This window comes from Pleurodeles waltl, chromosome 1_1, assembly GCF_031143425.1.
Source record: "Pleurodeles waltl isolate 20211129_DDA chromosome 1_1, aPleWal1.hap1.20221129, whole genome shotgun sequence".
NCBI classification, from domain to species: Eukaryota; Metazoa; Chordata; class Amphibia; order Caudata; family Salamandridae; genus Pleurodeles; species Pleurodeles waltl.
In genome coordinates this window covers 995,407,804-995,430,549 of record NC_090436.1, presented here as the reverse complement: position 1 = coordinate 995,430,549, position 22,746 = coordinate 995,407,804, and the positions used below count along the sequence as shown (strand labels likewise).

General features: G+C 46.2%; 1 protein-coding gene across 1 annotated transcript in view; it reads right to left on the bottom strand.

The window, feature by feature from the left end:
- Positions 1-1,644: 1,644 nt before the first annotated feature.
- The window catches only part of LOC138287232 (uncharacterized), a 146,442-nt gene continuing 125,340 nt past the window's right edge, over positions 1,645-22,746 (bottom strand). Inside the window, exon 6 of the mRNA XM_069227619.1 lies at positions 1,645-2,613. Within this exon, the coding sequence (XP_069083720.1) occupies positions 2,239-2,613 (375 nt within the window). The 3' untranslated portion in view covers positions 1,645-2,238. The remainder of the gene's footprint in view (positions 2,614-22,746) is intronic.

Here is a 22,746-nt window from a genome sequence, read left to right as displayed (position 1 = left end):
GTAGCCATATTGATAAAACTTATTTTTACAATATCATCATTACTCCTGTTTAAGACCGAAGCCTGTAAAAATTGTTGTAAACATATTGATGTGTTTACTGTTTTAACCTGTATAATCCCTGTTATGTGAATGACAGCTACGGTGCCTGAAACAATGTTGTATGTCTAACTTCAGGGTAAACTAAGTTGTTTATTAACTGAGATCATGAAGTCGGTGTAACTTTTAGTTTTTACATTCTCTTCCTTCCACGTAAATTGTCAGTCATAATAGGGGAGATGATAAGGTACATGATTGGACAATGAAAGGAGGTAAAAGTGAAGAAAGCTGATACACAATTCTAGCAGTATGACATGAGGTTATGCCATATTACACATCCTGATTATTTAAACAGTTTAAAACAGAGATCTTTTTATCCATTTACTTAGAGAGATGTTCAATTTGCCCCATTTCCCCTTTTCCCGTCTGGTTGACCGCATCAAGTAACCTCACTAGAGAGGGTCAGACCTGCATGCGACACGTTGACAGTACTACAATATGCCAAGTACCTCTTCAGTAATGCCTATAAAATCTATGGCTTCTTAGAACGTCTTTGAATATTGTGCTGCAAATTTTGTAATTGTATTTATATAGCGCCTACAACCCCAGTTGAGGCGTCAAGGCACTTTTAGTGAGTAGCACCCTACTCTGGAAAACAAAAGAATTAGTGGTTGATTACTAGAGGGAAATATGAGCATAGTATTAGTATTGGGAGGTATGAGTTAATTGGAGCGGAAGACACGTGAGTCTGAGGGTTAGAATGTGCAATTTGTCCCCATTGCTTCAAGATTTTACTGCGGGAACCGTTCCAAAAACTCACAGGGGATAAGGCTCAGTTAATGAAATTTGGGCCTACTGCATATATGCCGCCACTTCATAATTTAGCCAACTGCCACTGAAATTTGCTTGGGGTGAACTGCTCGCCATCAATCCCTCCTGTCACGGATACGTTTTGAAATTTGAAACATTTCAGTGATAGCCCCTCATAAATGCCAATAAAATCTATTTCTGTTTGCACAATATTCTTAAAAAATTGTACTGTACACTGCACTGCAGGCTTCAACCTTTGCCAAAATATTCTTCAGCATCAAAGTTGTACAGAGCAGAGCACACTTAGGGGAAATTAACATTCCATCCCATGCCATGCTGCATCTATGAGGTTCGGAAAATGACTTAAAAGTGACGTCAAAATGAATCAGAGAATCCAAATTTTCTAAAACTCTTACAGGTGAGGGAGGCAATAAATGAGTAATCAACCACAGAAATGATTAGGTGTTTTCTATACTTGTTCACTCGGCAATATAACAATTGTTGAAACTCCTATGACATTGTTTGATCGCACTACTGGCCAGCACTCATACTCTAAAAATTGTCCCAGCTCCACTGATTACAGAGCTTGACAACCCTGCTGTTACTGGCTATAAAACAGGCAAACTTTGTAAATATATTACTTTATTAAAACTTGCAAGATAATAGGGACATAACTTGGTAATTATCATAACGTTGACTTTCTTTGAAGTAATGGAAATAAAAAGCAATAAAATACGAGCTTTTGTGGACAGTATACAGTACAGTATACAGTATACAGATAATAGTCTAACTCACATGGCTTGAACTGACAGATGTTTATTCAGTATACAGGAGTAAGTCCAAAAAAAGTGTAAACTCCAGTGGTTAACAGAAAATATAGTAGCAGCCCCGCTTTTTGGATCTTTTCACCCTTGAGAAAATAGTTCAGAACTGTCGCACATTATAACCGCACAAAAAAATATTTCTACAGTTTTTCACCACTTCTTTCCCAACCAGTGCTTTCAACAAATAGATACTTGCCCATTCAGATGCCCATTCTACAGTAGTAGTATTTATTTTCTGGGTAAATATGTAAAATGCACAAAAAGCAGTAGATTGAGCTGTAGACATTACATAATGATATCATGGAGGCAGACATTCTTTAAGAGGGTTCTAGGGACTGCTGAAATGATCACTTAAAAAAAAAAAAAATAGGTGTGTGCCCTAAAACATCTGATGGTGCAATTACTTCAACTCTAGAAAAAGCCGTAATCTACCTAAAGGGACTTTGGCATGAGGGCCTACAGGGGGCTGGCCAGAGAATTTTTTTATCTGGCTCTCCAAAATCACAGTCCCAACATGGGTCTTTTTGGACAACCGTCGATTGCTGGCCAAGGACAGGCCGGGTGTACATTACACATCGCCTCGCAGTTCTTTTGTTGCTCTAAAGGTGGGAGAATTGTTCGGTAAAGTGGAAACTGCTTGAGCGGGTGCCGGTGTTGTGGGAGCCCTCGGAGATGTGGCCACAGGCATGGAAAGCGTTACCATGGGACCATCAATATTCCTCCAAGGGACCATCGGCAGGTGAGGCATTGTTGGCACAAACACCGGAACTCTGACAACTGTAGGCGTGGCCTTTGCGGGCAGCGACGTCAACGCAGGGCCTCCGAAGATGGTCCCTGGGTTTGGAGGACTTGGGAACCCAATGATGTTCGGAGAGTTCATGGCTAGTATTCCAGGTATGTTGTTGTTGGGAATAACTGGATTCATATTTGTTCTTCGGACTGACTATTGGTCAAAACAGATGAACAGGAAACAATTAGTCTCTCAAAATGTACTTTACACGTAACTCGTTTAACTAATTCACTTAAACTTTGAAATATTGATGAACAAAGTACCTCAATCAAACGGAAATACAATAAGCAATGTTGTCTTCATTTGTGTCGCACTTTTAAGACGTTTCCTTTTTTTGTCTTGTCAAGCCATTGTGTTTGAGTCCAGTACAATTTAAAGAAAGTCAAAAGTAAGCCAATTGTAGGGTACCGCCTATGATTTGCATTGACATGACTTTCTACGGATTCACAAAACAACAATCTGCAGAACCATGTATAACTGTATTAGTGAGTTGGGAGTAAATCTAGCGGAAATGTACACAAGCACCTTAAACCGTTGGCATTTTTTCCTCTCCACAGGAATAATGTGGGTGAAATACCTTCCTTTACACCCTTGCAAAAAAGTGTGTTTGGAATATTTTACACGCTATTTAAACACTTAGGTGGTCATTATGAACCTGGCGGTCAAAGACCGCCAGGGCCAAAACGACGGGAGCACCGCCAACAGGCTGGCGGTGCCTCCCGGCGTATTTGGACCGCGGCGGTAGCGCCGCGGTCGCACTGCCGGGGCCGGCGGTTTCCCGCCATTTTAGCCCCGGCGGTGATAATCCGCCAGGGCAGCTCTGCAAGCAGCGCTGCCCTGGGGATTATGACTCCCCTACCGCCAGCCTGTTTCTGGCGGTTTGCACCGCCAGGAAGAGGCTGGCGGTAAGGGAAGTCGTGGGGCCCCTGGGGGCCCCTGCACTGCCCATGCCACTGGCATGGGCAGTGCAGGGGCCCCCTAACAGGGCCCCATGAGGCTTTTCACTGTCTGCTATGCAGGCAGTGAAAAGCGCGACAAGTGCAACTGCACCCGTCGCACGGCCGCAACACCGCCGGCTCCATTTGGAGCCGGCTCCCATATTGCGACCCACATCCCCGCCGGCCCAGCGGGGATGTCCAAATGGGCACCGCGGGAGTGCGGCTGCATTGGCGGCCGCCCGGCAGGTACAGCCTCCACCATGGGGGTGGAGGAGCGTCGCCCCCCGCCAGCAGCGACAGCTCCAAACACCTTAACAAGGGAACGATAACAAACAGAGTTTGTTGTCGTTTTCTTGTAAAGGGGCAGGGCCGCGGGGGTGACATGCTCTGAGGGGGCGTGCTGGGGGACTACTCAGCACTCCCCCAGCACTCCCCCTCAGAGTGCATGTGTGTTTGCCCGGCCGTCTCAGGCCGGCCAAACACACAAATTCGCAGTGGGCTCTCTCCAGCCGGAGAGCTCCTGCACAGGTTCCCAGTCTGCCTGGGAGTAGACTGGCTTTTAGCAGTGTCAGGATTGGCCACAGGGCAAGCTGGGAGCCTGTGCCTATAGCCAACGAGGGATAGAGGAGTGGCGAGCGGCCAGAGGAGGTAATGTTTTTTTTTTTTATTACACCATATCTGAGGAGCCGCCGCTTTGTAGTAAACAAAGAGGGGACACAGACATTGAGAACTGGAGCAAGGAAACTAAAACAATAAGGCAGAAAGGGCAATAGAAAGGTTAGGAGAGTATGAATGAGGCAGGCAGCATGAGCACAGCAGTCCAGGGGCAAAAGCAGGGGCCAAGAATAATGGGTACAGCAGTATTAGCGGCCTGGAACAACATTAGTGTCACTTAAGTCATAGCTCAAACACTACATCATGAGCAAAGGCATGGACACTGGAAATAGAGCAGAACAACTGCAGACTGGAGTCCAGAGTACGAGTGCTGCAACAGTGCTGTACAATCAAATACTGTTTCAAAACAAGAGGGTGAAATAGGTTGTATGTCAAAATATCGACTACAGATACAACATGCCACCAAAATATTGTGGTCAAAATATCGATGACCAAATATCGAGAAGGTAAGTGCATATAGGTAAGTATAGATTTACTATTCTTGACTCTATGTCTATGTACATTGAAGAAGAATATCTTGTCAAGGTATACAGATGTGGAGTTAAGTAAAGTAAGGCTATACTTACCTATACTTGCTTACCTTGTCAATATGTTGGTCCTCAATATTTTGTTCAGATATTCTGGACCCAGTATCAAGGTAGAACCAACATGAAGCAGGTTTAACATGAGGCCAAGTGGAGATGATGGATGAGGAGGAGGGATGGGGATGAGGAGTAGGGATAAGAAGTAGCGATGATGGGTGAGAAGTAGGGATGATGGATGAGAAGTAGGGATGATGGATGAGAAGCAGAGATTGAGAAGTAGGGACAGGGGATGGGAAGTAAGGATGATGGATGAGAAGTAGGGATGATGAATAAAAAGTATGGATGAAAAGTAAGACTGCTGGATGAGAAGTAGGGATGATGGGTGAGACGTAGGAGTGATAGATGAGAAGTGGGGATGATGGATGAGAAGCAGGTATGATGGTTGAGGAGTATGGATGAGACAGATATGAGAAGTTGGGATGATGAATGAGAAGTAGTGATGAGAAGTAAGAATTATGGATTAGAAGTAGGGATGATGGATGAGAAGTAGGAATGACAAATAGAGATGAGGGATGAGAAGTAGGGATGATGAATGAGAAGTAGGGATGATGAATGAGAAGTAGGGATGATGAATGAGAAGTAGGGTTGTGGGATGAGAAGCAGGGATGATGGATGAGATGTAGGGATGATGGATGAGAAGTAGGAATTAGACGTAGGGATGAGAAGTAAGGATGATGAATGAGAAGCAGGGATAAGAAGTAAGGATGATGGATGAGAAGTAATGATGAGAAGTGGGGATGAGAAGTAGGGATGATGAATGAAAAGTATGGATGAAAAGTAAGACTGATGGATGAGAAGTAGGGATGATGGGTGAGACGTAGGAGTGATAGATGAGAAGTGAGGATGATGGCTGGGAAGCAGGTATGATGGCTAAGGAGTACGGATGAGACATAGAGATGAGAAGTTGGTTTGATGAATGAGAAGTAGTGATGAGAAGTAAGAATGATGGATTAGAAGTATGGATGTTGGATGAGAAGTAGGGATGACAAGTAGAGATGATGGATGAGAAGTGTCAAAACCAGGACAGTGCGCGCTCTAAGGGCATCTAAAATCCAAAAACCCAACACTCACAAGATAAAGTAATTTATGCATTGTGATGATATGTTATTGTTTAACCTTTTGCATTGCAGAATTCCATCCAAAAGATTCATTTTTAAGGTGCTTATAAATACTGTACATTTACAATGTATTGCTGCAGACATTCAGAGTGTGTTAGGGTGTGGTCCCTTTCCAGGGCCTTCTGGAGACTTTCCCTGCAACATGCCTGGGCGTGGTTCTAAGATGGGCCAAGACTCTATAAAAGAGAGTCAGCCCAACTTCCAGTGCTCACTATTCAGAGGTCCCGGTGCAGAGCAGCAGCTTCTTCCTGAGCTCCTGTCCCGGCGGTCTGTTTGGATTTTCCAGTCTTCTGCACTCATCTCTCATTGGTGATCACTGTTTCCAGGCGGTAAGACGGTGTTTGGACATTTCCCAACACTGTAGTTGAGAATCTTCATATTCTTGATTTTAATTCTTAAATGAATAACAGATTTCTTGTGCGCTGCCATTTTTTGACATTTGTACGGTGGTTTGCAAATAGGGAGGACGCGCAATTTATTCCATAAAGATTTGACTTCGTTATTGCATTATTGTTCATTGCGCGCTGATATTTCTTGACATTTACATGATGTTTTACGAGTTGGCAAGACGTGCAACTAGTTTCATGAACATTTAACTTTGTTGTTCATTGCGCGCTACCTTTTCTTGACATTTACATGGTGGCATTCGAATCGGCGAAACGCGCGATTCACTTCTCGTGTGTAATTCATGCTGTTCATTGTGCGCTACCATTTTCTGGCATTTACATGGTGGCATTCGAATCGGCAACACGCGCGATTCTTTCCTTGAGTGTTTTTTCATGTTATTCATTGTGCGCTACCATTTCTTGGCTTTTGTATGGTGGCATTTGAATCGTCGAGACGCGCAATTCTTTCCTCGTGTATAAATAATGTAAGTTACTGTGCGCTACCATTCTAAGACATTTTCTTGGTAGTATTTCAAGTTGACAAGTCACGTGATTTATTCCTTGAATCTACGTGTGTGATTTCATGGTGCACAAACCTTTATGGTGTTTAATACTCATATAAAAATCTGCAATGTGCGCAATTTACTTCTCAATGTTTTTTCTGAGATGAACACAACAATACCAGAGTTCTAGATGTAATGCTGTGTGTTCCTGATATGTATTCCTAAAAGGAGATTCATATGGTTGTTTAGAAATTGCTCAGAGTGTTTCCTGATTCTCATGCTAAAGAAAGTACTTGAATCTGAAAGTCCTATTTAACTTTTCCCGTTTCCTCCTCAGGTATTCAGTCATCTAAAGCCTAGTCAGTTTTAGGATTATTCTAGGGTTGTTCATGTTTTTCGGAAAAGACGAAGCTTAGAGTTGTAGCATGGTACTGATTTCATGAGATGTAATTTTGATGTTGTGTTTTAACCTTTTGCTTCCTACAGGTCTCCTTCCCAGCTGTTCCCGTCCTAATCCCCTTTTCCCCACTTGGACTCTCTTAGACTCTGTGATAAATCTAATCAGAGTATTGGAGCTGTCTTGTGGTGGAAGTGTTGGGAACGTGCACGGACCTCGAGGATCTGGTGACTCTGACAGAATAGTCAGCCCACAAATTATTATCCTCCTGGTTTGTGTATGTTCTCAGCATGGCCACACTGAACGAGCTAGTCAAGGCTATCACCCAGCTCCAGTCAGAAGTGGTATCATCAAAGGATTTGACAAATAGTCTAGCTGAGAGGGTGAGTCAGTTACAGAATAAGGTTGAGAAGAAAGAACAAAGTCCCACAGGTGTGTCTTGGCCAGGTACTTCTTCTCAGACTTCTGGAGGTAGTGCGACTAACATTTCCCTCAATGTTCCTTCAGCCATTCCTTTAGCTCCCCCTGAACGCTTCTCAGGTGATCCCTTGAAAGCGCAATCTTTTCTGGTTCAAGTGGAACTTCACTGCACCTGCAGACCACATACTTTCCCCGATGCCCAGTCTAAAGTAGCTTTCTTGTTGTCATATCTGTCTGGAGATGCAGCTACCTGGGCTATTCCTCTTGTGCGTAAAAATAGTCCCATGTTGTACAACTGGAAAAATTTTGTTCGTGAATTTGAGAGAGTTTTCGATCGTAGAACTGTAACACAGTCAGCAGATCGTGGATTATTAGACTTACGCCAAGGGAATCAGGACTTAGTGTCATATTTAGCCAACTTTAATCGGCTGGTCGCTGAGACATCCTGGCCTGAAGAAAAACAAGCAGCCTTGTTTTACAGGGGACTCAAAGAGGAGCTAAAAGACATCTTAGCGCAAATCGACCCCCAACCTGCAAACTGTCAAGATTTAATAAACCTTGTCTTGAGGCTTGATCATCGTTTAAATGAACGAAAAGGAACGCGTAAAAAGACTGAAAAACATTCTTGGCATGCTCATGATAACAAAGACTCAAGAACTCCGAGAGAAAGAACGCCCGAACAGATGGAAAATTGGAACCATCAGGAGACCTTTGACCAAAGACGAAAAGGACCTACGCAGAAAAAATGGGCAATGTCTCTATTGTGGGCGGAAAGGTCATTTCGCCAAAGATTGTCCAATCAAAACAAAGAGCAAGTGAGGCCCAGTTCAGAAAGTTGCAACCAATGCATCAGTCGAGTCTGAAAATCTAAAGCACCTAAGTTGCAGAGAAGGGTTGCTCTTGGGTGTCACAGTAGATCCTTCACAATCCAAACATCTAAAATTGGGAATAAGAGTTCAGGTCAAGAAAAAGACCTATTTCAAGAAGGCTCTAGTCGACTCTGGGGCTACTGGAAACTTTGTTGACGCCCAATTGGTTCGTGCATGGGGGATCTCATGTATTGAAAAGAAGACTCCAGAAACCATCTAGGCAGTTGATGGAAAACTCTTGACTGGAGGTCCGATAACTCTTCAGACTGTGCCCTTGACAATAATTTGTGAAGGTAAAAATCAAAGAAAGAAACATAAAGAGGAACTCATCCTTGACGTGATCCATGCTCCCCAGTATGGGATCATCCATGGCTTGCCATGGTTAACTCGTCACAATCCAGAGATTAATTGGGCTGAACGAAAGATCGTGTTCTCATCAGTGCTATGTAAAGAACATTGTCTCCAAAGGACTCAAGAATCGGAAGTTTGCCATTCTTACATAGCTACCGCCGCAGAGAAAGAAGTTCAGTTGCCCAAACAGTATTCGTCTTATGAAGATGTATTTGATGAGAAGGAAGCAGAGAACTTACCTCCTCATAGATCTTATGACTGTCAAATTGATCTAGTCCCAGGGGGAATACTTCCCAACTGTCGTGTGTATGCCCTGTCAGAACGTGAAAATCAACATTTACGAAAATACTTGGATAAATTCTTAGAGAATGGTTTCATCCGCCTCTCTAAGTCTCCCACAGATTCTCCTTTGTTTTTTGTTCCAAAAGCGAATGGAGAGCTTCGAGCTTGTATCGACTATAGGGGCTTGAATAAAATCACCATCAAGAACAAATATCCTTTGCCTCTAATTCCGGTCTGTAAGGAAATGCCTCCTTGGCATGGTTACCCCCTGACTTTTTGCCTTTGCTGATGCTATGTTTTGAATTGAAAGTGTGCTGAGGCCTGCTAACCAGGCCCCAGCACCAGTGTTCTTTCCCTAACCTGTACTTTTGATTCCACAATTGGCACACCCTGGCATCCAGGTAAGTCCCTCGTAACTGGTACCTCTGGTACCAAGGGCCCTGATGCCAGGGAAGGTTTCTAAGGGCTGCAGCATATCTTATGCCACCCTAGGGATCCCTCACTCAGCACAGACACATTGCTTGCCAGCTTGTGTGTGCTGATGAGAACAAAACGAGTAAGTCGACATGGCACTCCCCTCAGGGTGCCATGCCAACCTCACACTGCCTATGCAGTATAGATAAGTTACCCCTCTAGTAGGCCTTACAGCCCTAAGGCAGGGTGCACTATACCATAGGTGAGGGCACCAGTGCATGAGCACTGTGCCCCTACAGTGTCTAAGCCAAACCTTAGACATTGTAAGTGCAGGGCAGCCATAAGAGTATATGGTCTGGGAGTCTGTCAAACACGGACTCCACAGCACCATAATGGCTACACTGAAAACTGGGAAGTTTGGTATCAAACTTCTCAGCACAATAAATGCACACTGACGCCAGTGTACACTTTATTGTAAAATACACCCCAGAGGGCACCTTAGAGGTGCCCCCTGAAACCTAATCCAACTACCCGTGTAGGCTGACTGGTTCTAGCAGCCTGCCACACTCGAGACATGTTGCTGGCCACATGGGGAGAGTGCCTTTGTTACTCTGTGGCCTGTAACAAAGCCTGCACTGGGTGGAGATGCTATCACCTCCCCCAGGCAGGAGCTGTAACACCTGGCGGTGAGCCTCAAAGGCTTACCCCTTTTGTTCCAGCACCGCAGGGCACTCCAGCTAGTGGAGTTGCCCGCCCCCTCCGGCCACGGCCACACTTTTGGCGGCAAGGCCGGAGGAGATAATGAGAATAACAAGGAGGAGTCACTGGCCAGTCAGGACAGCCCCTAAGGTGTCCTGAGCTGAAGTGACTCTAACTTTTAGAAACCCTCCATCTTGCAGATGGAGGATTCCCCCAATAGGGATAGGAATGTGACCCCCTCCCCTCGGGAGGAGGCACAAAGAGGGTGTACCCACCCTCAGGGCTAGTAGCCATTGGCTACTAACCCCCCAGACCTAAACACGCCCTTAAATTTAGTATTTAAGGGCTCCCCTGAACCTAAGAATTTAGATTCCTGCAACTTACAGAAGAAGAAGACTGCTGAGCTGAAAACCCCTGCAGAAGAAGAAAGAAGACACCAACTGCTTTGGCCCCAGTCCTACCGGCCTGTCTCCTGCCTCCTAAAGAAACCTGCTCCAGCGACGCTTTCTCCAGGACCAGCGACCTCTGAATCCTCAGAGGACTGCCCTGCTTCCAAGAGACCAAGAAACTCCCAAGAACAGCGGCCCTGTTCAACAAAGACTGCAACTTTGTATCCAGAGGAGCAGATTTAAAGACCCCTGCAATCCCCGCAAGAAGCGTGAGACTTGCCACACTGCACCCGGCGACCCCGACTTGACTGGTGGAGAACCAACACCTCAGGGAGGACCCTCCAGCAACTCCGAGACCGTGAGTAACCAAAGTTGTCCCCCCTGAGCCCCCACAGCGACGCCTGCAGAGGGAATCCCAAGGCTCCCCCTGACCGCGACTGCCTGACTCTAAAATCCCGACGGCTGGAAAAGACCCTGCACCCGCAGCCCCCAGCACCTGAAGGATCGGAACTTCAGTGCAGGAGTGACCCCCAGGAGGCCCTCTCCCTTGCCCAGGTGGTGGCTACCCCGAGGAGTCCCCCTCTTGCCTGCCTGCACCGCTGAAGACACCCCTTGGTCTCCCATTGATTTACATTGCGAACCCGACGCTTGTTTGCACACTGCACCCGGCCGCCCCAGTGCAGCTGAGGGTGTACTTTTTGTGTGAGCTTGTGTCCCCCCCGGTGCCCTACAAACCCCCCTGGTCTGCCCCCCGAAGACGCGGGTACTTACCTGCTGGCAGACTGAAACCGGGGCACCCCCTTCTTTCCATTGAAGCCTATGCGTTTTGGGCACCACTTTGAACTCTGCACCTGACCGGCCCTGAGCTGCTGGTGTGGTGACTTTGGGGTTGCTCTGAACCCCCAACGGTGGGCTACCTTGGACCCCAATTTGAACCCCGTAGGTGGTTTACTTACCTGCAAGAACTAACATTACTTTACCTCCCCCAGGAACTGTGAAAATTGCACTGTGTCCACTTTTAAAACAGCTAAATGTGTTTTATGTAAAAAGTATATATGCTATTGTGATTATTCAAAGTCCCTAAAGTACTTACCTGCAATACCTTTCAAATGAGATATTACATGTAGAATTTGAACCTGTGGTTCTTAAAATAAACTAAGAAAATATATTTTTCTATAACAAAACCTATTGGCCTGGATTTGTCTCTGAGTGTGTGTTCCTCATTTATTGCCTGTGTGTATGTACAACAAATGCTTAACACTACTCCTTTGATAAGCCTACTGCTCGACCACACTACCACAAAATAGAGCATTAGTATTATCTCTTTTTGCCACTATCTTACCTCTAAGGGGAACCCTTGGACTCTGTGCATACTATTGCTTACTTTGAAATAGTGCATACAGAGCCAACTTCCTACATTGGTGGATCAGCGGTGGGGTACAAGACTTTGCATTTGCTGGACTACTCAGCCAATACCTGATCACACGACAAATTCCAAAAATTGTCATTAGAAATTGATTTTTGCAATTTGAACTATTTTTCTAAATTCTTAAAAGTCCTGCTAGGGCCTTGTGTTAGTCCCTGTTTAGCATTTCCTTTTAGAGTTTAAAAGTTTTTAAAAGTAGTTTGAATTAGAACCTAGAACTAGTTTTAGATTCTTAAAAAGTATTCCAACTTTTAGAAGCATAATGTCTAGTACAGAGATGAATGTGGTGGAACTCGACACCACCCCTTACCTCCATCTTAAGATGAGGGAGCTAAGGTCACTCTGTAAAATAAAGAAAATAACAATGGACCCCAGACCTTCCAAACTACAGCTCCAGGAGCTTTTGGCAGAGTTTGAAAAGGCCAACCCCTCTGAGGATGGCAACACAGAGGATGAAGATAGTGACTTGGAGGAAAATTCCCCCCTACCAGTCCTAACTAGGGAGAACAGGGCCTCTCAAGCCCTGTCTCCAAATATAATAGTCAGGGATGCTGGTTCCCTCACAGGAGGGACCAACCTCTCTGAAATCACTGAGGATAATCCCAGTGAAGAGGACATCCAGTTAGCCAGGATGGCCAAAAGATTGGCTTTGGAAAGACAGATCCTAGCCATAGAAAGGGAAAGACAAGAGATGGGCCTAGGACCCATCAATGGTGGCAGCAACATAACTAGGGTCAGAGATTCTCCTGACATGTTGAAAATCCCTAAAGGGATTGTAACTAAATATGAAGATGGTGATGACATCAACAAATGGTTCATAGCTTTTGAGAGGGCTTGTGTAACCAGAAAAGTGAACAAATCTCACTGGGGTGCTCTCCTTTGGGAAATATTCACTGGAAAGTGTAGGGATAGACTCCTCACACTCTCTGGAAAAGATGCAGAATCTTATGACCTCATGAAGGGAACCCTGATTGAGGGCTTTGGATTCTCCACTGAGGAGTATAGGATTAGATTCAGGGGGGCTAAAAAATCCTCGAGCCAGACCTGGGTTGATTTTGTAGACTACTCAGTGAAAACACTGGATGGTTGGATTCAAGGCAGTAGTGTAAATAATTATGATGGGCTGCACGATTTATTTGTGAAAGAACACCTGTTAAGTAATTGTTTCAATGATAAACTGCATCAGCATCTGGTAGACCTAGGACCAATTTCTCCCCAAGAATTGGGAAAGAAGGTGGACCATTGGGTCAAGACTAGGGTGACCAAGACGTCCACAGGGGGTGACCAAAAGAAAGGGGTTCCAAAGCCTCCCAGGGGAAGAGTGTTGAGACATCCAAAAACAAAAATAGTAAAGAGTCTTCTACAGGCCTCCAAAAACCTGCACAGGAGGGTGGGCCCAGAGCCTCTTCACAAACCAATTTTGGGTACAAGGGTAAAAACTTTGATCCCAAAAAGGCCTGGTGTCGTAGCTGTAATCAGCCTGGACACCAAACTGGAGACAAGGCCTGTCCCAAGAAAAGTACCACTTCTAACTCCACTCCAGCTAACACTGGAATGGCTAGTCTCCAAGTGGGATCAACAGTGTGCCCAGAGCAAATCAGGTGTCACACTGAAGCTACATTAGTCTCTGAGGGTGGGGTGGATTTAGCCACACTGGCTGCCTGGCCTCCTAACATGCAAAAATACAGGCAGCAGCTCTTAATTAATGGGACAAGTGTAGAAGGCCTGAGGGATACAGGTGCCAGTGTCACCATGGTGACAGAGAAACTGGTTTCCCCTGGTCAATACCTGGCTGGATAAACTTATCCAGTCACCAACGCTGACAATCAGACTAAAGTACATCCCATGGCTATGGTAACTTTAGAGTGGGGAGGGGTCAATGGTCTGAAACAGGTGGTGGTCTCCTCAAATATCCCAGTAGACTGTTTGCTTGGAAATGACCTGGAGTCCTCAGCATGGGCTGAGGTAGAACTGAAAACCCATGCAGCCATGCTGGGTATCCCTGAACTGGTGTGTGTCAAGACAAGGGCACAGTGCAAGGCTCAGGGTGAAAAAGTAGAGCTGGAGTCTGGAAAAAGGGCCCAGCCTACCAAGAGAAAAGGAAAGCCAGCTGGGAAACCAGCTGCAACACAACAACAAAAAGAGAACTTCTCTTCTCAGGAAGAAGTTCTGCCCTCTGAGGGAACTGAGCCTATGGAGTTAGAACCTTATCAGGTTGAGCTCTTAGGCCCAGGGGGACCCTCAAGGGAGCAGTTGTGTAAGGGGCAAGAAACCTGTCCCTCTCTTGAAGGCCTTAGGCAGCAAGCTGCTGAAGAGTCCAATGGCAAGAAAACTGGAACACATAGGGTCTATTGGGAAGATGGACTCCTGTACACTGAGGCAAGAGATCCCAAACCTGGTGCCACTAGGAGAGTGGTAGTGCCTCAGGCGTTCAGAGAGTTCATACTGACCTTAGCCCATGATATTCCCCTTGCTGGGCATTTGGGACAAACCAAGACGTGGGAGAGACTAGTCAACCACTTCTACTGGCCCAATATGTCCCAGAAAGTTAAGGAGTTTTGTGTCTCCTGTACCACCTGTCAAGCCAGTGGTAAGACAGGTGGACATCCAAAGCCCCCCCTCATTCCACTTCCAGTGGTGGGGGTCCCCTTTGAAAGAGTGGGTGTGGACATAGTGGGTCCACTTGAACCTCCCACAGCCTCAGGAAATATGTACATCCTAGTAGTAGTGGATCATGCTACTAGGTATCCTGAAGCTATTCCCCTTAGGTCGACTACTGCCCCTGCAGTAGCCAAGGCCCTCATTGGTATCTTTACCAGAGTGGGCTTCCCTAAGGAGGTGGTGTCTGACAGAGGTACCAACTTCATGTCAGCATACCTGAAACACATGTGGAATGAGTGTGGAGTGACTTATAAATTCACTACACCCTACCATCCACAAACTAATGGCCTTGTTGAGAGATTCAACAAGACATTAAAGGGCATGATCATGGGGGTCCCAGAAAAACTCAAAAGGAGATGGGATGTCCTCTTGCCATGTCTGCTTTTCGCTTACAGAGAGGTGCCTCAGAAGGGAGCAGGATTCTCACCCTTTGAACTTCTGTTTGGCCACCCTGTAAGGGGACCACTAGCTCTTGTGAAAGAAGGCTGGGAGAGACCTCTTCATGAGCCTAAACAAGACATAGTGGACTATGTACTTGGCCTTCGCTCAAGGATGGCAGAGTACATGGAAAAGGCAAGTAAAAACCTTGAGGCCAGCCAACAGCTCCAGAAGTTTTGGTATGACCAAAAGGCTACACTGGTTGAATTTCAACCAGGGCAGAAAGTCTGGGTTTTGGAGCCTGTGGCTCCCAGGGCACTTCAGGACAAATGGAGTGGCCCTTACCCAGTGCTAGAGAGGAAGAGTCAGGTCACCTACCTGGTGGACCTGGGCACAAGCAGGAGCCCAAAGAGGGTGATCCATGTGAACCGCCTTAAGCTCTTCCATGACAGGGCTGATGTGAATCTGTTAATGGTAACAGATGAGGATCAGGAAGCTGAGAGTGAGCCTCTCCCTGATCTTCTGTCATCAAACCCTAATGATGGCTCAGTAGATGGAGTGATCTATTCAGACACCCTCTCTGGCCAACAGCAATCTGACTGTAGGAAAGTCCTGCAGCAGTTTGCTGAGCTCTTTTCCCTAACCCCTGGTCAGACCCACCTGTGTACCCATGATGTGGACACAGGAGACAGCATGCCTGTCAAAAACAAAATATTCAGACAGTCTGATCAAGTTAAGGAAAGCATCAAGGTGGAGGTCCACAAGATGCTGGAATTGGGAGTAATTGAGCACTCTGACAGCCCCTGGGCTAGCCCAGTGGTCTTAGTCCCCAAACCTCACACCAAAGATGGAAAGAGAGAGATGAGGTTTTGTGTGGACTACAGAGGACTTAATTCTGTCACCAAGACAGATGCCCATCCCATTCCTAGAGCCGATGAACTGATAGACAAATTAGGTGCTGCCAAATTCTTAAGTACCTTTGACTTAATAGCAGGGTACTGGCAAATCAAAATGGCACCTGGAGCAAAAGAAAAGACAGCATTCTCCACACCTGATGGGCATTATCAGTTCACTGTTATGCCCTTTGGTTTAAAGAATGCCCCTGCCACCTTCCAAAGGTTGGTGAATCAAGTCCTTGCTGGCTTGGAGTCCTTTAGTGCAGCTTATCTTGACGATATTGCTGTCTTTAGCTCCAACTGGCAGGATCACCTGGTCCACCTGAAGAAGGTTTAGAAGGCTCTGCAATCTGCAGGCCTCTCTATCAAGGCATCCAAATGCCAGATAGGGCAGGGAACTGTGGTTTACTTGGGACACCTTGTAGGTGGAGGCCAAGTTCAGCCACTCCAGCCTAAGATCCAGACTATTCTGGACTGGGCAGCTCCAAAAACCCAGACTCAAGTCAGGGCATTCCTTGGCTTGACTGGGTACTATAGGAGGTTTGTGAAGGGATATGGATCCATTGTGACAGCCCTTACAGAACTCACCTCCAAGAAAATGCCCAAGAAGGTAAACTGGACTGTAGAATGCCAACAGGCCTTTGACACCCTGAAACAAGCAATGTGCACAGCACCAGTTCTAAAAGCTCCAGATTACTCCAAGCAGTTCATTGTGCAGACAGATGCCTCTGAACATGGGATAGGGGCAGTTTTGTCCCAAACAAATGATGATGGCCTTGACCAGCCTGTTGCTTTCATTAGCAGGAGGTTACTCCCCAGGGAGCAGCGTTGGAGTGCCATTGAGAGGGAGGCCTTTGCTGTGGTTTGGTCCCTGAAGAAGCTGAGACCATACCTCTTTGGTACTCACTTCCTAGTTCAAACTGACCACAGACCTCTCAGATGGCTGATGCAAATGAAAGGTGAAAATCCAAAACTGTTGAGGTGGTCCATCTCCCTACAGGGAATGGACTTTATAGTGGAACACAGACCTGGGACTGCCCATGCCAATGCAGATGGCCTTTCCAGGTTCTTCCACTTAGAAAATGAAGACTCTCTTGGGAAAGGTTAGTCTCATCCTCTTTCGTTTGGGGGGGGGTTGTGTAAGGAAATGCCTCCTTGGCATGGTTACCCCCTGACTTTTTGCCTTTGCTGAAGCTATGTTTAGAATTGAAAGTGTGCTGAGGCCTGCTAACCAGGCCCCAGCACCAGTAATCTTTCCCTAACCTGTACTTTTGATTCCACAATTGGCACACCCTGGCATCCAGGTAAGTCCCTTGTCACTGGTACCTCTGGTACCAAGGGCCCTGATGCCAGGGAAGGTTTCTAAGGGCTGCAGCATATCTTATGCCACCCTAGGGATCCCTCACTCAGCACAGACACACTGCTTGCCAGCTTGTGTGTGCTGATGAGAACAAAACGAGTAAGTCGACATGGCACTCCCCTCAGGGTGCCATGCCAACCTCACACTGCCTATGCAGTATAGATAAGTCACCCCTCTAGTAGGCCTTACACCCCTAAGGCAGGGTGCACTATACCATAGGTGAGGGCACCAGTGCATGAGCACTGTGCCCCTACAGTGTCTAAGCCAAACCTTAGACATTGTAAGTGCAGGGTAGCCATAAGAGTATATGGTCTGGGAGTCTGTCAAACACGGACTCCACAGCACCATAATGGCTACACTGAAAACTGGGAAGTTTGGTATCAAACTTCTCAGCACAATAAATGCACACTGATGCCAGTGTACACTTTATTGTAAAATACACCCCAGAGGGCACCTTAGAGGTGCCCCCTGAAACCTAATCCAACTACCCGTGTAGGCTGACTTATTCTAGCAGCCTGCCACACTCGAGACATGTTGCTGGCCACATGGGGAGAGTGCCTTTGTCACTCTGTGGCCTGTAACAAAGCCTGTACTGGGTGGAGATGCTATCACCTCCCCCAGGCAGGAGCTGTAACACCTGGCGGTGAGCCCCAAAGGCTTACCCCCTTTGTTCCAGCACCGCAGGGCACTCCAGCTAGTGGAGTTGCCCGCCCCCTCCGGCCACGGCCCCACTTTTGGCGGCAAGGCCGGAGGAGATAATGAGCATAACAAGGAGGAGTCACTGGCCAGTCAGGACAGCCCCTAAGGTGTCCTGAGCTGAAGTGACTCTAACTTTTAGAAATCCTCCATCTTGCAGATGGAGGATTCCCCCAATAGGGATAGGAATGTGACCCCCTCCCCTTGGGAGGAGGCACAAAGAGGGTGTACCCACCCTCAGGGCTAGTAGCCATTGGCTACTAACCCCCCAGGCCTAAACACGCCCTTAAATTTAGTATTTAAGGGCTCCCCTGAACCTAAGAATTTAGATTCCTGCAACTTACCGAAGAAGAAGACTGCTGAGCTGAAAACCCCTGCAGAAGAAGAAAGAAGACACCAACTGCTTTGGCCCCAGTCCTACCGGCCTGTCTCCTGCCTTCTAAAGAAACCTGCTCCAGCGACGCTTTCTCCAGGACCAGTGACCTCTGAATCCTCAGAGGACTGCCCTGCTTCCAAGAGACCAAGAAACTCCCAAGAACAGCGGCCCTGTTCAACAAAGACTGCAACTTTGTATCCAGAGGAGCAGATTTAAAGACCCCTGCAATCCCCGCAAGAAGCGTGAGACTTGCCACACTGCACCCGGCGACCCCGACTCGACTGGTGGAGAACCAACACCTCAGGGAGGACCCTCCGGCGACTCCGAGACCGTGAGTAACCAAAGTTGTCCCCCCTGAGCCCCCACAGCGACGCCTGCAGAGGGAATCCCGAGGCTCCCCCTGACCGCGACTGCCTGACTTTAAAATCCCGACGGCTGGAAAAGACCCTGCACCCGCAGCCCCCAGCACCTGAAGGATCGGAACTTCAGTGCAGGAGTGACCCCCAGGAGGCCCTCTCCCTTGCCCAGGTGGTGGCTACCCCGAGGAGCCCCCCCCCTTGCCTGCCTGCACCGCTAAAGACACCCCTTGGTCTCCCATTGATTTACATTGCGAACCCGACGCTTGTTTGCACACTGCACCCGGCCGCCCCAGTGCAGCTGAGGGTGTACTTTTTGTGTGAGCTTGTGTCCCCCCCGGTGCCCTACAAAACCCCCCTGGTCTGCCCCCGAAGACGTGGGTACTTACCTGCTGGCAGACTGAAACCGGGGCACCCCCTTCTTTCCATTGAAGCCTATGCGTTTTGGGCACCACTTTGAACTCTGCACCTGACCGGCCCTGAGCTGCTGGTGTGGTGACTTTGGGGTTGCTCTGAACCCCCAACGGTGGGCTACCTTGGACCCCAATTTGAACCCCGTAGGTGGTTTACTTACCTGCAAGAACTAACATTACTTTACCTCCCCCAGGAACTGTGAAAATTGCACTGTGTCCACTTTTAAAACAGCTAAATGTGTTTTATGTAAAAAGAATATATGCTATTGTGATTATTCAAAGTCCCTAAAGTACTTACATGCAATACCTTTCAAATTAGATATTACATGTAGAATTTGAACCTGTGGTTCTTAAAATAAACTAAGAAAATATATTTTTCTATAACAAAACCTATTGGCCTGGATTTGTCTCTGAGTGTGTGTTCCTCATTTATTGCCTGTGTGTATGTACAACAAATGCTTAACACTACTCCTTTGATAAGCCTACTGCTCGACCACACTACCACAAAATAGAGCATTAGTATTATCTCTTTTTGCCACTATCTTACCACTAAGGGGAACCCTTGGACTCTGTGCATACTATTCCTTACTTTGAAATAGTGCATACAGAGCCAACTTCCTACACGGTCTTACTGGAACAAGTAAAGAAAGCAAAAATCTACACGAAGCTTGATCTTTGAGGTGCTTACCATTTGGTCAGAATGAGAGAGGGTGATGAATGGAAAACGGCATTCAAAACAAGATATGGCCTTTTTGAATACACAGTCATGCCTTTTGGTCTGTGCAATGCTCCAGCAGCATTTCAATTTTTCTTAAATTACGTTCTTAGAGAGTACCTCGATATCTTTGCCATAGTTTACATTGATGACATTTTGATCTACTCAGACAATGAGAATGAACATGTTCAACATGTCAAGAAAATTTTGGCAGCCCTTCGTAAACACCATTTATATTGCAAGCTAACCAAGTGTGAGTTTCATGTTACCACAGTTGAGTTTTTAGGGGTTATCCTTACCCCTCAAGGGGTGGTGATGGCAGCAAGGAAAGTAAAAGCCGTATCTGAATGGCCCATCCCAAAGACTGTTCGTGATGTAGAATGTTTCCTGGGCTTTGCAAATTTTTACCGGAGTTTCATCAATCATTTCTCCCAGACAGTGGCTCCAATTACTAAGTTATTAAGAAAGAAAGAAAAATGTGTAGGGTCCCCAGAAGCAGACCAAGCCTTTTCAACTTTGAAAGAAGCTTTCTCCACTGCCCCAGTCTTGACTCATCCAGATGCGGATCGACCTTTCATAGTGGAAGCTGATGCTTCAGATGTGGCGATAGGAGCAGTCTTGTCACAACGAAACAAAGACACTGGTCAGCTTCATCTTGTAGCTTACATGTCTCGGAAGTTGAACGAAGCCGAACAGAACTAAGTCATTGCTGAAAAAGAGCTTCTGGCGATTTGTGACGCCTTTAAAGAATGGAGACATCATTTGTTGGGAGCTAAATATACTGTCACAGTATATACTGATCATCGCAATCTTCAATTCATGAGTTCTGCCAGACCTTTGACTCCTCGGCAGTTACGCTGGATGCTGTTTTTTGCCGAGTTTGATTTTGTGGTAACCTTCCGGCCTGGTAAAGATAATCGCAAAGCTGACGCCTTGTCCCGCCAAGAGTCTACCACATTGCCTGCAATTCAAACCTCCAGAGCTATCATTGCTCCTGACAAGGTCCTATGTATCATAAAAAAAGAAGATTTCTTTGAAGACATCCGCAATTCATTCACTGTTGAAAAGTGGCAGGCGTGGGCCTAAGCAGATCCGAAAAGATCAATCAAGCAAGGATTACCCTTTTACGATGCTCGTTTGTTCGTGCCCACTACTAAACTTCGCAAGATAGTGTTTCATTGGTTGCATGTTATACCTACAGCAGGTCACCCTGGTACTCCTAAAACTCTTGAATTAATCCAACGCTATTTTTGGTGGCCTACCTTAACAAAGGATGTAAAAACAATGGTAAACAACTGCCAAGTCTGTGCTCGCATTAAAACAAGTCATTCAAAACCAAAAGGGTTGTTACACCTACTCCCAACCCCAAGTCGTCCGTGGGAACACATCTCTTTAGACTTTATTACAGGTCTGCCAGTGGTTCAACAGCATTCAGTAATTCTGGTGGTAGTAGATAGTCTCACGAAATATGGACATTTCATTGCCTGTAAGAAATTACCCACCTCTAGTGAATTGGCAACTATCTTACTGAATAGAGTGGTTCGTTATCATGGACTGCCAAAAGTGATCCTCTCCGATCGGGGATCGCAATTTGCCTCCAACGTCTGGAAGACATGGTGTAAAACACTCCAAGTGACATCTACCCTATCTACTAGCCACCATCCTCAAACAGATGGTCAAACGGAGAGACTAAATCAGACTTTGAAGCAATACCTACGTGCTTATGCTGAAAAAGCACTTAATTCATGGACATCAATGCTCTGGTTAGCTGAGTTAGCCTACAACAACTCCTTCCACACTTCTACTGGCGTTACACCCTTCTTTGGTTTGTTTGACTATCATCCTGACACCTTGCCCATCACAATTCCTCAAGAAAGCTCTCTCACTCCAGCTGTGTCAGAAATCATTCAACATTTGCATCAAGCTCAGAAATCGATTCAACAACATTTAGAAAAAGCCAAACAAAAATACAAAAAGCATTATGACAAGAAACATTGTGAGGGACCGCAGTATCAACCTGGTGACAAAGTGTGGCTTTCCACAAAACATATAGACTTCAAGACGAAGCACATGTTCAACCCCAAATTTATAGGTCCTTACACTGTTCTTCAGCAAATCAATCCTGTGAACTATAAACTACAATTGCCAAAATCATTACGGATTCATCCAGTGTTCCATACTTCCCTCTTTAAAAAGGCAGTCCAAAAGGTCCGCCCTCATCCAGCTCCTGTTCTAGTACAGGGGGAAGAAGAATATGAAGTCAAGAAAGTGTTGGACTCTAAACTGAGAGGGCGTAACCAATGGTACTTAATCTCATGGAAAGGTTATGGCCCTGAAAGTAATTCATGTGTTTCCGCATCTGATGTTCATATTCCAGTATTTCATCGTCTCAATCCAGATAAACCAGGCCCTAGAGCGCGTCTGGGAGAGGGGAGTACTGTCAACACCAGGACAGTGCCCGCTCTACGGGCATCTAGAAGGCAAAAACCCAACACTCACAAGATAAAGTAATTTATGCATTGTGATGATATGTTATTGTTTAACCTTTTGCATTGCAGAATTCCATCCAAAAGATTCATTTTTAAGGTGCTTATAAATACTGTACATTTACAATGTATTGCTGCAGATATTCAGAGTGTGTTAGGGTGTGGTCCCTTTCCAGGGCCTTCTGGAGACTTTCCCTGCAACATGCCTGGGCGTGGTTCTAGGCTGGGCCAAGACTCTATAAAAGAGAGTCAGCCCAACTTCCAGTGCTCACTATTCAGAGGTCCCGGTGCAGAGCAGCAGCTTCTTCCTGAGCTCCTGTCCCGGCGGTCTATTTGGATTTTCCAGTCTTCTGCACTCATCTCTCATTGGTGATCACTGTTTCCAGGCGGTAAGACGGTGTTTGGACATTTCCCAACACTGTAGTTGAATCTTCATATTCTTGATTTTAATTCTTAAATGAATAACAGATTACTTGTGTGCTGCCACTTTTTGCCGTT